Source organism: Pempheris klunzingeri, chromosome 2, assembly GCF_042242105.1.
Source record: "Pempheris klunzingeri isolate RE-2024b chromosome 2, fPemKlu1.hap1, whole genome shotgun sequence".
Taxonomy (NCBI): domain Eukaryota; kingdom Metazoa; phylum Chordata; class Actinopteri; order Acropomatiformes; family Pempheridae; genus Pempheris; species Pempheris klunzingeri.
Window position 1 is genome coordinate 7400835 of NC_092013.1, and position 12081 is coordinate 7412915.

General features: G+C 41.7%; 1 protein-coding gene across 1 annotated transcript; it reads right to left on the bottom strand.

Annotated features, from left to right (window-relative positions):
* Nucleotides 1–2298: 2298 nt before the first annotated feature.
* Nucleotides 2299–9126, bottom strand: LOC139211117 (keratin, type II cytoskeletal 8-like). Its single transcript, XM_070841389.1, has 9 exons — nucleotides 8595–9126; nucleotides 6772–6980; nucleotides 5776–5836; nucleotides 5534–5629; nucleotides 5266–5430; nucleotides 4640–4765; nucleotides 4317–4537; nucleotides 4134–4174; nucleotides 2299–3208 (listed from the first exon to the last, which is right to left on the bottom strand). Exons 1-9 carry the CDS (start codon nucleotides 9045–9047, stop codon nucleotides 2895–2897), a joined length of 1686 nt encoding a protein of 561 aa, XP_070697490.1. The 5' UTR covers nucleotides 9048–9126; the 3' UTR covers nucleotides 2299–2894.
* Nucleotides 9127–12081: the final 2955 nt, after the last annotated feature.

Consider the following 12081-nt stretch of genomic DNA (forward strand, 5'->3'; position numbering starts at 1 on the left):
TTATTTGTTTGGATTTTCAATTCACTCTAACAAAGGTTTTATTCACAGAAATCACAGTTTTGGAACGGGTGCAACAGCAAACATGACATCAGCGCATTGGCCTGCAGCGTGGTCGGTCTGTTACAACAGGAGCACTGCACGCTAGTTCAGCAGGTCTGCAGAGAAGAGGAGGCCAGTGTGCCATCTGGAGAGTAGTAGCAGAGTAGTGCCATGCCTCCTAGGGGCAGACTGGACAACTGTTAGTGAATGAATGCATTTTTCTATATTTTTAATGAATGAGTGCATGAATGGATTTTAATCAATGAAATAAGACTCTGCATCCAGCAGATGGTTTCGCATCTACTAAAACCTGCAGAGCAGAACCACCTGCAACTGCGAGAGGACACATGTGCCTGTCACACCACAGTATGTGCAGCACTGTGTGTGTAGCAGAGGCTGTCAGAGCAGATTCCTCTGCAGGGTGAACAATCAGTTCAGCTCCCCAAAGACACTCATAGGTTAAGGCCTCAATGAGAATGAATTATATTTGAACAGGGGAAAAGAATGTTTTATAGCAGAGCATACACCTTATGCCAAACAAAGCTTGTTTAAACTCAGAGCTGCATGATAAATATTAGCTTTCTTTTCTACTGTCCGCCACTAGCTGTAGTAAGATTGTTTAGACACTAATGCATTTTATAATCTTTGACCAAAATATTATTACAGTGAAAGTAGCTGCACTGTTCAGCAGCTCTTCGTGTGGTTGATGCTATTAGCATCATTTACCAAGGAAGAAAACATCCTCCACCACTTTGACAACACGAAAAAAGAATGCTGCAAAGTGAGAAAACACTATACTGGATTGCTGCAAGTCACATAGAACACAAGGAAAAATGTCTCTATAAAAGCAAACAATAGTATTTGGAGTTTTTTTTAGCTTTAACATTCCGATTGCATGATTCAGATACTATTGCAAATTCTTGCTGGTCATGTGCCGTTTGCAGATCATTAGTTTATCAATTGAAATAACAATACATACTATCTGATCCATAGAATCAGAATGTTAAAGCTACAACAAAACTTGCAGTGTTAGCTTATTTCCATTAAATGGATTAAAGTGTGTTGTAGCTTGTTCTGTTTTTGCAGTATATGTCTGTATTTGGTTTTGCTCTTCTACTTTGCAGCGTGTTGAGTGCCCAGGGCCACCAATGGTTTCCTCTAGCTCACTTCCACAAAGCAAGAATGCGTATTCCATAAAAAACAGGATTCCAGCTTTCACTGTCATTTAAGGTCAGCTGTTACAACTATTGCTGTGAACATAGTTGTGCACAGAGTGTATGTGTTCCCTGTGCACAGTTACTATACAGTTAATTAATCAAGCCCTCGGTTCTGGAAAATGCTCCAGAGTGCCCCTGTGTATTTCAGCAAGTCCTAGGACTTCATGAGAGGTTGTATAGCTTTGGGCGCGGCACCACCACCACCCATAATTCAAGTTTGAACCTGTTCCTCTGGGGCTGAAAAGGCGACTTGAGTAACCTTTGACTGAAAGAGAAAATGCTCTCTTCTTCAGATAAATCACAAATGTTTCTTCAGTACTCTCACACATATTGGCGTGTGCATGAATTGCTGTATTGCCTTCCTCGATACAAGTCTTGGTGTGTTTGAATTAGGCAAACCTTTACAAAAAATGTACAGCGAGTGATTGAAAGTGTTGGGAACATGACATTTGGTGATATTATGTTGGTATGCATGACCTTCAATACAGTCAGTGTGTACCTGGGCTGCAGCAGGCTTGGACGTGTCCAGTGTACCAGAAGGTTTAATTGTTTCTGTACAATTTATTACTGATGTAAATCACTTACTTTTAGGGTTAGTGGAAGGTTAGTGGAAGGTTAAGGTAAGGTTAGTGGAAGGTTAAGGTAAGGTTAAAGGTAAGGTTAAAGGTAAGGTTGAGGCAAGTAGTGGCTATGGTTAGGGTGAGGTTAAGTCTTCAGGAAATAACTCTAAGCTAATGTAATGTCCTCTGAAGTGATGGAAACAGCTGTGTGTGTCTGTGTTGACACAGGCTAACTAGATAGCAACCCCCTGCAGAATGAGCACAAATATTTTCCCAACACATTCATTGTGTCCTTAAATGTTTCATTTAACACTCTTCCCAAAGACAATGTGTTAGTGTTAATTTTCCCATCAAATATTAAAATAAAGAATTGCTAATGAATGAATGATAATTAATTAAGTGTGTAACTACAGGTTGCAGGTTTACAGACTGGTTTACAGTCCAACAAAACACAACAGAACATCGTGCAAAACAATGTTTGAAGAAGATTTATTGTTGAGCAAACAGGACTCTTGGTGTTGCAACAGCAGCACACCAAATGAGGCTTTTCCAAGGAAAAGTCATGAAGACTTTTGTGACATATTTCACTTAACTGTTTAGGTACAGCAGGTTTAACCTAAGGAGTTCAGCATGACAATGGTTCATACTCCCCAAGTCGCTCCAATCAGCAGTATGCTACTACACTGTAAATTACAGGATGATGTGACAGCAGTGCTTCAAGTTGGTCACAGAAGGAGCAGCAGAGAGGAACAAAGACAAAAGTGCCACCTGCTGGCTAAACAAGCGTGGTACAGTGATCGCTCAACCGCGAGCAGTGACTCAGACTACAGTTGACAGTAAAGAACGTATGAACCTACAAGAGAAACCTGAACAACCACTCCTCCATTATCACCCCGTCATTAAGGGTCTCTGAAGGAAAGCTGTGTTTACAGCTCTCACAGTAGAGACACAGCTATTATTTGATGAAGGCACATTGGTGAAGGAATAATCAAAGAACTGGATAATAAAGCAGAGTAGAGGTGCTTTTTCTTAACCTCCAAGACCAAATTCATGAATCTGACAAAATAGGAAAAAAGCATCACTCCGTAGCCACAGCTTCAGCCTCCACCTGCTCCTGCTCCTGCTCCTGCTTCTGTTCCTGTTCCTGTTCCTGTTCCTTCTCCTCAGCAGCAGCTAGCTCCTCAGTTACGGCCTGCTGCTCCTCCTTCTCCTCCTCCTTCTTTTCTTCGGTCTTGATCACCACAGTTTCTGTCTTGGTGACTGTGGTGCTCTTCACTGCTGCTCCCTCGGGGGCAGCGAAAGATCCGCTGCTGACCTTGACTCCGCCAATGGAGCTGCTGATGTAGGACGGGGTGCGGGAGCTTTCCAGGCCGTAGGCATTGTAGTTCAGAGCTGCACATTCAGAAGTAAAATGCATTCATTAACACCAACATACAGGAGCAGACAGCAGAGGATTTTTACTCATCTTAGAGCGCTCAGCCCTCAGAAACAAGAGCTGATTTAAGCCTGAAAAGCCAATTGTAGCATTATATGTGATTTAAGTCAAATTGAATGTAAGTGCTCCTAATGAAGAGAAAACTGTCCCTGTTGTGTTGACAGTATTTATGACTCTAAGAATCAGTAAGAAGTCAGACGTAAAGGAACGCACCAGATTGGTTAAGAGAAACTAGGAAATGTAGGTGTGGTGAAGTGATGTGTGACTAAAAAATGGGACCAACAGTTGTCCAACTTTTGTAACAGCATTGAAGTGCAGCAGTTTAGGGAATCCTCCAAGCCCACCCCACTAGAGAAGCTGTCTCACCTCCTAAGTGAAAGTAAGATTTTTGTTTTTCAGCTGCAGCCAAGCCAAGGTCGGGCTTGTTACATAAACAATTTTATCGTAGGTGTCTGACCAGAGGGAGTATTATAGCAGGTGTGATGTGGATATTCGGATGTAAATGACAGGAAGTTCGCTACTCTTTCTGTTTTTTTGACACCAGTTTGCCATTTCGATTATTGTAGTTTTGAGATCACGCCTTTTGGAGCATGTTTTCTACAACATCGAAACACAGTTTTGGCATTTGTGTCACCTTTTCTCAAAACCTGACTTTTGCTTCTAACCATGAAATACAATGAAGAAAAGTTGTACTTCTCTTCACTAAAGTGTGTCTGGGTCCACAGGTTCATACAGGTGAGGTATTCATACTCATGACATTTATTATTTTGTTGGCCTGAGACCCTGAACCTTATACTATATATAAATATGTGATTTTTTTCCTGATTTTCTTATCGTTTTCCTTCCCGTAAATGTTTCCACTGATGTAGAACTTGAACTTACATGTCTGCTTGGATACAGTGGTCTTGATTCCAGTTGCTAACCTGTAGAGAAAACAGAAAAAAAAAGATAGGAGCAAGGAATGCAATACCAGAATACCCAAATAATAGAATATTCCTTTAAAAAAACTCATTTCTCATCACCTTCACATTATGGTGCACTTGTACTCTCTCAGTAATGCCTTACCTGTCTTCTTCTCCTTCCAGCAGTTTCTTGTAGGTGGCGATCTCAATGTCCAGAGCCAGCTTCACATTCATCAGTTCCTGGTACTGGCGGACTTGCATGGCCATATCCTGCTTGGCTCTCTGTAGAGCTTCCTCCAGGTCTCTGATCCGGAGTTTAGCGTCCTTCACTGCCAGCTCACCGCGCTCCTCAGCCTCTGCGATTTGAGCTTCCAGATTGTTTCGCTAGAAAAAGAAGAAGAGAAGCAGAGCCAGGAATGAATAAAAACATTCAATTGTTTTTTTTTGTTTTGTTTTTTTTATAAGGCTGCAATCTGTAATTCTCACCTGTGATTTAACCATGTCAATCTCAGACTGGAGCCTCATTATTCTGCGGTTCATATCAGCAATCTCGGCCTTGGTTGACTTCAGGTCGTCACCATATCTACCTGCTGACTGCTGCATCTCTGCAAACTGGTACAGAGAGGGACAAGTCAGACATCAAAATGCAACATGATAATCCAGGTATATTGTAGTTGTCCCGTAAATCCTCTGTTATATCTGATGGGGTTTTTTTTTTGCACATTTTTATTCGTCATGAGAATCACAGAAGCATTCTGACGGCAACATACAATGATGTGTAAACACCAGATGCATTATTTTTAGTGTCTGTTGCAACATCTGCGCACACAGATACAGTTATGGTAACGTGAGCTATGGTGTGAAGTATGCTGAGGTGAGTTGTGACAACAGGACAAGACAGAACAAGAGAGGTATGGAGAGTACATCCTACTCCCTCCTCCACATTTATCTAGTAGAAATCATGTACTCTGAAGCTACGAATAGGAAGACAGGAGGACTCGTTCATGTTTTTCAGTTTTCATCACAGAAGGTCAGATGGAGAGACTATCCTCACAGACAATGAAGTGCTAGTTAAAGGCTCCAGTTTGAAATATCACAAAGGGTGGTCTCACCTTGCTCTGGTACCATGACTCAGCCTCGGCTCTGCTGCGGTTGGCAATGTCTTCATACTGGGCACGCACTTCAGCAACAATGGCGTCCATGTCAAGGTTACGGCTGTTGTCCATCTCTACCACAACAGAAGTGTCCTTGATCTGGCTCTGCAGCTCATTGATTTCCTACAGAGAATGATACATAAGAACATGAGCACATAAGAAAAACATAACTTTTAAAATCAATCATTCATTTGTGTGCCAATGAAAATTAAGAAATGATTATTACGGTATCATAGAGCTGCCTCAGGAACTCAATCTCATCAGAGAGCCCATCCAGCTTGGCCTCCAGCTCCACTTTGATCATGTAGGCGGCATCAGTGTCCTGCACAGGAAACGACAACACTGAGAACATTCACTGTTGCACAAAGATTTGACCCTGAGGTACAAATGGCCATTGTGTGGGTTAGTTCAACTTGAGGGATAATTATAGTTCTAAGTTCAATAATACATTAGAAAACCTAAACAGACCTTCTTTGTGAGGACAAAGTTGTTCTCACACTCATTGCGCTTGTTGATCTCGTCCTCATATCTGGAAGAAAAGAGAATTTTATATGCATACACCCCCTTTACAAAAAACGTATTGTAATCTTTTCAATTTCATCTGATCAACATGCAGAACATATATAGTCACACAGCGAAAACATTTTGTTCTACATCTGTATCACTTGGGGGCAGCAGAAACAAGCTGTGAACACAACACTAATGTATGATGGAGGAATCTAGTAAGTTGATAATGTGCCTGCGTTAGCAAACAGTTGCCCATTTACACATCCAGCAGATCCAGAGCATTATCATTCATTCGGAGTGGTGTTTCTGGCGACAGTCACTCTCATTTTACCTCTGCTCTGTTCTGTGCTACCTGCTGAGGGAACTATGTGGCTGTTTAGCTGCTAAATGCTCCACTGCATTCACCAACTAGCCGCTAACTTTGTCTATTTGTTGACAGGTTGCGTATGAGTGAATTTTTATTGGGGTTTTTTTCTCTGCCTGCTGTTACTGATAATAACAACAATGAGAGAGAAAGGGGCGATACAATGAAAATGCTCTGTAGAGCTGAGAAGAACTGTAAGTTCTTGTGGTTTTGTAAATATGAGTGCATGAGCACATTTCATATTTTAGAAAAATAAGAAGAATTGAATAGATTTTCCTAGGCAGCAACCTGCATCTGAAGGAGCAGACTTTTGTCTGTGGAAAGAAAACTGAGATCTGAATAAATGTACAGACTGGTTTTAAAACAATATTAACTGTTTGTTGAAAACATGTGCCTGCGAAGACCACACCGATGAGAGCAGTGAGAGTGAACCAAAACTGTACAGTTGAGCTGAGCTGTGGGTTTGTCACAATGTGCCAGTCCTGTAAAAGTACAAGTAGTAATTTGATCCATTGTTAATACAAAAATATTGATTATAGGCACTTTAAGGAATCAGGGTAACACTGAAGGTTGTAACCCTCTACTCCACTCACTTGTTCTTGAAGTCCTCAACCAGGCCCGTCATGTGATGCAGGTCGGACTCTAGTTTCACTTTTTCATGACCCAGGTTGTCCAGCTGCTTACGCAAGTTGGCAATGTAGGCTTCGAACATGGCTTCAGTGTTGGAGCGAGACGTCGTCTGTTCCTGCAGAAGTTTCCACTTGGTCTCAAGCATTTTGTTCTGCTGTTCCAGGAAGCGCACCTGCAGAGAGAGAAGAAAATGAACGATGAGTAAAAAAAAAGAGGGTCATGTAATTGTGGGTCACACAGAAATGTCTGCGAGTGATTTGATAAATGGTGAATAAAAGAACGGGAAGATGATACTGCAGAAACTTTCTCATGATAAAAACATCACGAAACTCTATAGAGATGGTGGTCAGTGAGACATGAGGAAGAATGCATGTAAGGAGAATGTGGGAGTGACTCACAAAAACATGAATGGATTTACTTTGTTTGCTGATGGACAAAGAAACAAATGAAAATCAATCGAAAGAAAAATGACTACTTGAACTTCTTCCATCTCCAGCTCACTCAAAAGGTCACGTCAATTACTCCTCGCTCAACTCTAACCCATAGTGCCACACTTTGACACAAAGAGGCACTGTTTCCCAACTGTGACACAGTTTGCCCCTTTACAACTTTTCTATTCAGCATCCTGACCTTGGGTGGGTCCTGCTACCACTCGGCAAACACGACGAGATACACACAGCTCCGCGTGTGCCAATTCACAATGGTATGTTGAGGAGGGGTCTTTGTTTTACGACCTGAAGAATTAGCCTCAGCATGATTGATTTACAGTCTAACTTCTAACCTACATTACTACAGGGAGCGTCCTTAAACAGCAAAGTTACAATGGGTGATAACTAAAGAATCTCGAAAACCAGGAGTGCCAGCTGCTAGCTGCCAGCAGTTGATAACGTTGTTTCAGACATTTCAGTAATCTCTGACAGTGAATGCATAATGATTTATTCTACTTTCAAGGAAATGGCTCTCTGGATTATTATACAGCCTCATAAAGTGTTTATTGTTCCAATTACTGATACTCTTACGTAGATATTTTTACTGTGATGATCCACTCCACTCAGTATTTAACAAGCTTGTCTCATGCAAACCTTTCCCCCGACCACTCCCACTCTTTTTTTCTTCTGTAAGTGTTGGTACAGGGTGTGTATATTCAGGCAATGGAGTCTGAAAATAACACAACAGATAGGATTTTGCCAAACAAGAATGCAAGATGACACCAGGTATTTGGTCTGCTTTCATAACCACTACATGTCTTTTTGCAGGATATTGCTCACACTGCGATGGACCCCTTCAAGCAAAATTGCTCTGCTCTTCATCACAGCCCTGTATGTACTCTGTATCCACGCTGATCCTCTCATCTGAGCTCTGTGATCTCACCTGAGAGTGAAAACGTGTGAAAGCTGAGCCATTACTCAAAACAGCTTGGATCCTCCATAGAATTCATGTGCACAGCTTTTAGCAGACTGCATATTGTTATTTATACAGGTTTTGTTGGGATTGCCTCAATCATTGTGAAATCATACCTCTTTGACCTTGAGCTATTTTGGCTTGCAGTGCGCTCATTTCCTCAGAGGTTCCTGAGTTATTTTTCTACTTTATGTGGAATTTAGTGGCTTTATCCCAAGAGTCATAATAATCAACAGAGCATCAGAAACAGAAAGCTATGAAGCAACACGCAGTATGGGCTGTTTTTGCTATTGTTGCAACCTTCCTAATGTAGTTTTTAATGACATAAAAGACATTGATGATGACATTGATGTTTATATCTCATCTCACTCTTAAATTGACTGACCTTGTCGATGAAAGTTGCAAAGCGGTTGTTCAGGGTCTTGATCTGCTCCTTCTCCTGGGTGCGGATTACCTGGATGGTGGGGTCAATCTCCAGGTTCAGGGGGGCCAGCAGGCTCTTGTTGACCGTCACCGCTGTGATGGGAGCCACCATTTCATTGGCCATGCCACCTCCAACACCTCCACCAAAGCCCATATAACCAAACTCTACTCCACCTCCTCTTTGTCCAGACCCCCCAGCAACATACCCACCAACCACCTTAAACCCCCCAGCGCCCATGGCAGCACCACTGCTGCCCACTCCTCCATAGGAGCTGCGGACAGCGTAGCTCTGCCTGCCACTACCCACACCATGGCCTCCATAGCCAGAGAAGGAGCGGCTGCTGTAGCCCTGGGATGGGCCCCTGGAGGAGGACGCAGTGGAGAAGGTGGTGGTCTTCAAGGCTCTGACAGACATGGTCACAGACGGTGTCCGCAGCACTGAGGTGGAGAGAGAGGAGAGACTTTGAGGGAAGGAGAGTCAGGCAGATAGACCCTCCCTGGTTCCCAGTGCTATTTATCAGAGCAGGGGAGGGGCCCTGCTGAGGTGCGATTGGCTGGTGTCCTCAGCAGGGGAGTGAGGGATGAGGGGGGAGAAGGAGGAGGAGAAATGAGGGAATGTTGGGGAAGAAAATCGCATTGTGTTACACATTTGCAGAACACAAAGTGAGTTGGAGAGAACACAAGAATTGCATAATAGTCAGTGTGCCAGTTTCTACTGATTACTGCAGAGCACTGCAGGACTCTTTTAGACTTCACAAAATGGCATCGTCTATACTTAAAACTTTGCATAGATTTACATCATGACAAACTCTACCAGCCCTTTTTTCACGAATAAAATTTTACGGTACTTCAAACAGAGTCTACATCTATATGTTACTTCATCTGTACACCTGTAAATAAAGTACACACTCGTACACACAGACACGCAACACCAGAATATGAAGTCAAACCTTGGGTATAATGAACAGGCACATCATTTTATGGCCTCCTTTCCTACCTTACAACAGTTCTCATAGAAGTGACATATTGCACAGTAAATTGTGTTTGTCCAGTGTGATGTGCTTTATGTGTTTGTGGGCAGTGACTGTATGTCTCATAATTGTGGGAGAACCAGATTTACCCACTGAATAAGTTCCACTATCTATGTGTCTGTAGAGCAGCTTTGTTGCAACAAATCTGTGCTTGACAATTATTGTCAAGGCAAAAAAAAAAAAGGGAAGTGGACTTTTACAGGTGGCATGACCGAAAACTTCAAAGTAAAAGCCTTTGTTGATAAGGGGAAATGTGTTGGATGTTTTTTCCATTACTAGCTATGATCAATGAACCAAACCAGGCAATGCAAACACACACATATATACACACTCATGCACGCACACACACATACAAGGACCATTGATGAACATTCCTTCCATATCAGCCAGGTGAGGAGCAAAGACTGTTTGTCTTTTTCTTTTACTCTGAACCTCACCTTAGTCTTAAAAAGCTTTTGCAACCTATAAAAATGCTGATAAAACCCCATAAAAAGAGAACATAAAAATGCTGAGATAGATAGATAGATAGATAGATAGATAGATAGATAGATAGATAGATAGATAGATAGATAGATAGATAGATAGATAGATAGATAGATAGATAGATAGATAGATTAGTGAGGTCTTATCATTTACAGTACATACAGTTTTATTTAAAACATGAACCTCAACCAACATTTTAAACTGTGGAAATCGTGATTAATTTGTCACTTTGCAGATTTATGACTCATGATCTTTTCTGAGCGGTTTGATTACTGTTGCCTAATTTGAACCAGAACAATCCCTTTGCTCCCTCAACTAACGTTTTCACCACGCCCCTATTCTTTTGTTTTCTTGATTTATATTGTCATGAAAAAAAACTATTGGCCAGCTAATGCAAAGAGTCTAGATCCAAGGTACTGTGCTGTGTGGAAACTCACTGTGTGTAGGAAAAGGGGGCACATGTTGTGGAAAATAAATCTTAACAACCTTAAAGAGACTTTCAGGCCTTGGACCAATCAAATTGTGCAAGTTTGGCTTGGCTCGTCTCAAACAGTGACGTTACTCTACACAATGGAGCTGCTGTGCTAAACTTGGAGGCAACCATATATGCAGAAGTCAAACAGTTTTGTTGTTTCATTAACTCAGCCTTTCCAATAAATACACTAATGAACACTTTACACTGTATTTATTTCACGTAAAATATGATTAAAGTTGCTTTTCTGCTTCCTCCAGATAAGATAATTCCTAGTTCTTTCTGCATGAGGAAAGTTCGATGGAAACTTAAGAAACTAACCCCCTGACCTTAAGTCTCTTAAGAGGCCAGTGATGTTTTGGTTTGTATGAAGCTGCTATATGACACATCAAGTCAGGAATGTGCTGAGAGAGACACGTACATGCTACAAGACAGGGAGGAGGGGCGGAGAGAGGATGAGCAAGTGGGGGATATGAGAAGACAATTAGCAAAGATAAGAAACAAACCTATTTCACAGTGAGTGACAGATTGATTGAGATGTTCAGTGAGGGTGGAGTGGGATCCATGATACCATACAGTAATCTTAAACTGACTGAGGTCTATAGCAAAGATGATGATCACTTCTGCAGTGCTTTATACATAATATAAACAATACAAAGCTCAAAGTAAAGGCTAAAAGTAGTGAAAATCGAACAGTGAAATGCAAAAAAAAAATCCCATCAAAGCCTGTCTGTAAGAATAAACTAAGAAATTATGTTGTTGGTTTTCAGATGTGTTCTTAAAGTTGGACTTTGTAGTGCTCAGGAAGACTGTGCCAAGCCTTCAAATTTATCAGTAATATCAGTTGTAAAGCTCACTTCCTGTGTCGCCCTGTGATGCCTGTGCAAACAGAGGCCTTCCAGCACTGACATCTGTACCGAGGCATGGAGTTAAACAATGGGAGGATACATGTTCTCACTGGAACAAGTCAAGGAAAAAGGTATGAAACATGCAGATAAATGTGTGCCTCCAAACTCTCACTGCAATGCTTTTGTTTGCTTTGAGACTTGTGCCCTCTAGTGACTGAAGTACGGACGTGGATGTTTTCAGCCCAGGGGGAGTGGCATGGTGTAGTCATATTAGTGAGGGGAATTTCGGCTCTTTTTAGAGAGCCGGCTCTTTTGGCTCTGCTCCCTAAAAAGAGCCGGCTCTTTCGGCTCCCAAGTGGCTCCTCAGATTTTTTTGTTGCTTCAATAAATTTATTAGCAAATTGTGTGTAAAAAGAAATATTAATGTAAAAAACACATTATATAGAATATTTATTGTTTATATTGCCTTATTAATTTGAAATTATTTAATTTTACTGGGGTCATAGAGCTCTGGGCTGTAGGTCTTGGTGGCTGTGGCGTTGTCCTGGATGATACTGTAGACATTGTAGGAGCAGTAGACACACTGGCACCTTCATTAACAGCAGGTTCCCTTGC

Excerpts from the sequence above, each read along its gene's own strand:
- LOC139211117 (XM_070841389.1), bottom strand. The coding sequence starts at position 9,047 with ATGTCTGTCAGAGCCTTGAAGACCACCACCTTCTCCACTGCGTCCTCC. Across the intron at positions 5,431-5,533 it reads TGAGGCAGCTCTATGATACC|GAAATCAATGAGCTGCAGAG; the intron begins GTAATAATCATT and ends CATTCTCTGTAG. Across the intron at positions 3,209-4,133 it reads CACTGTATCCAAGCAGACAT|CTCTGAACTACAATGCCTAC; the intron begins GTAAGTTCAAGT and ends CTGAATGTGCAG.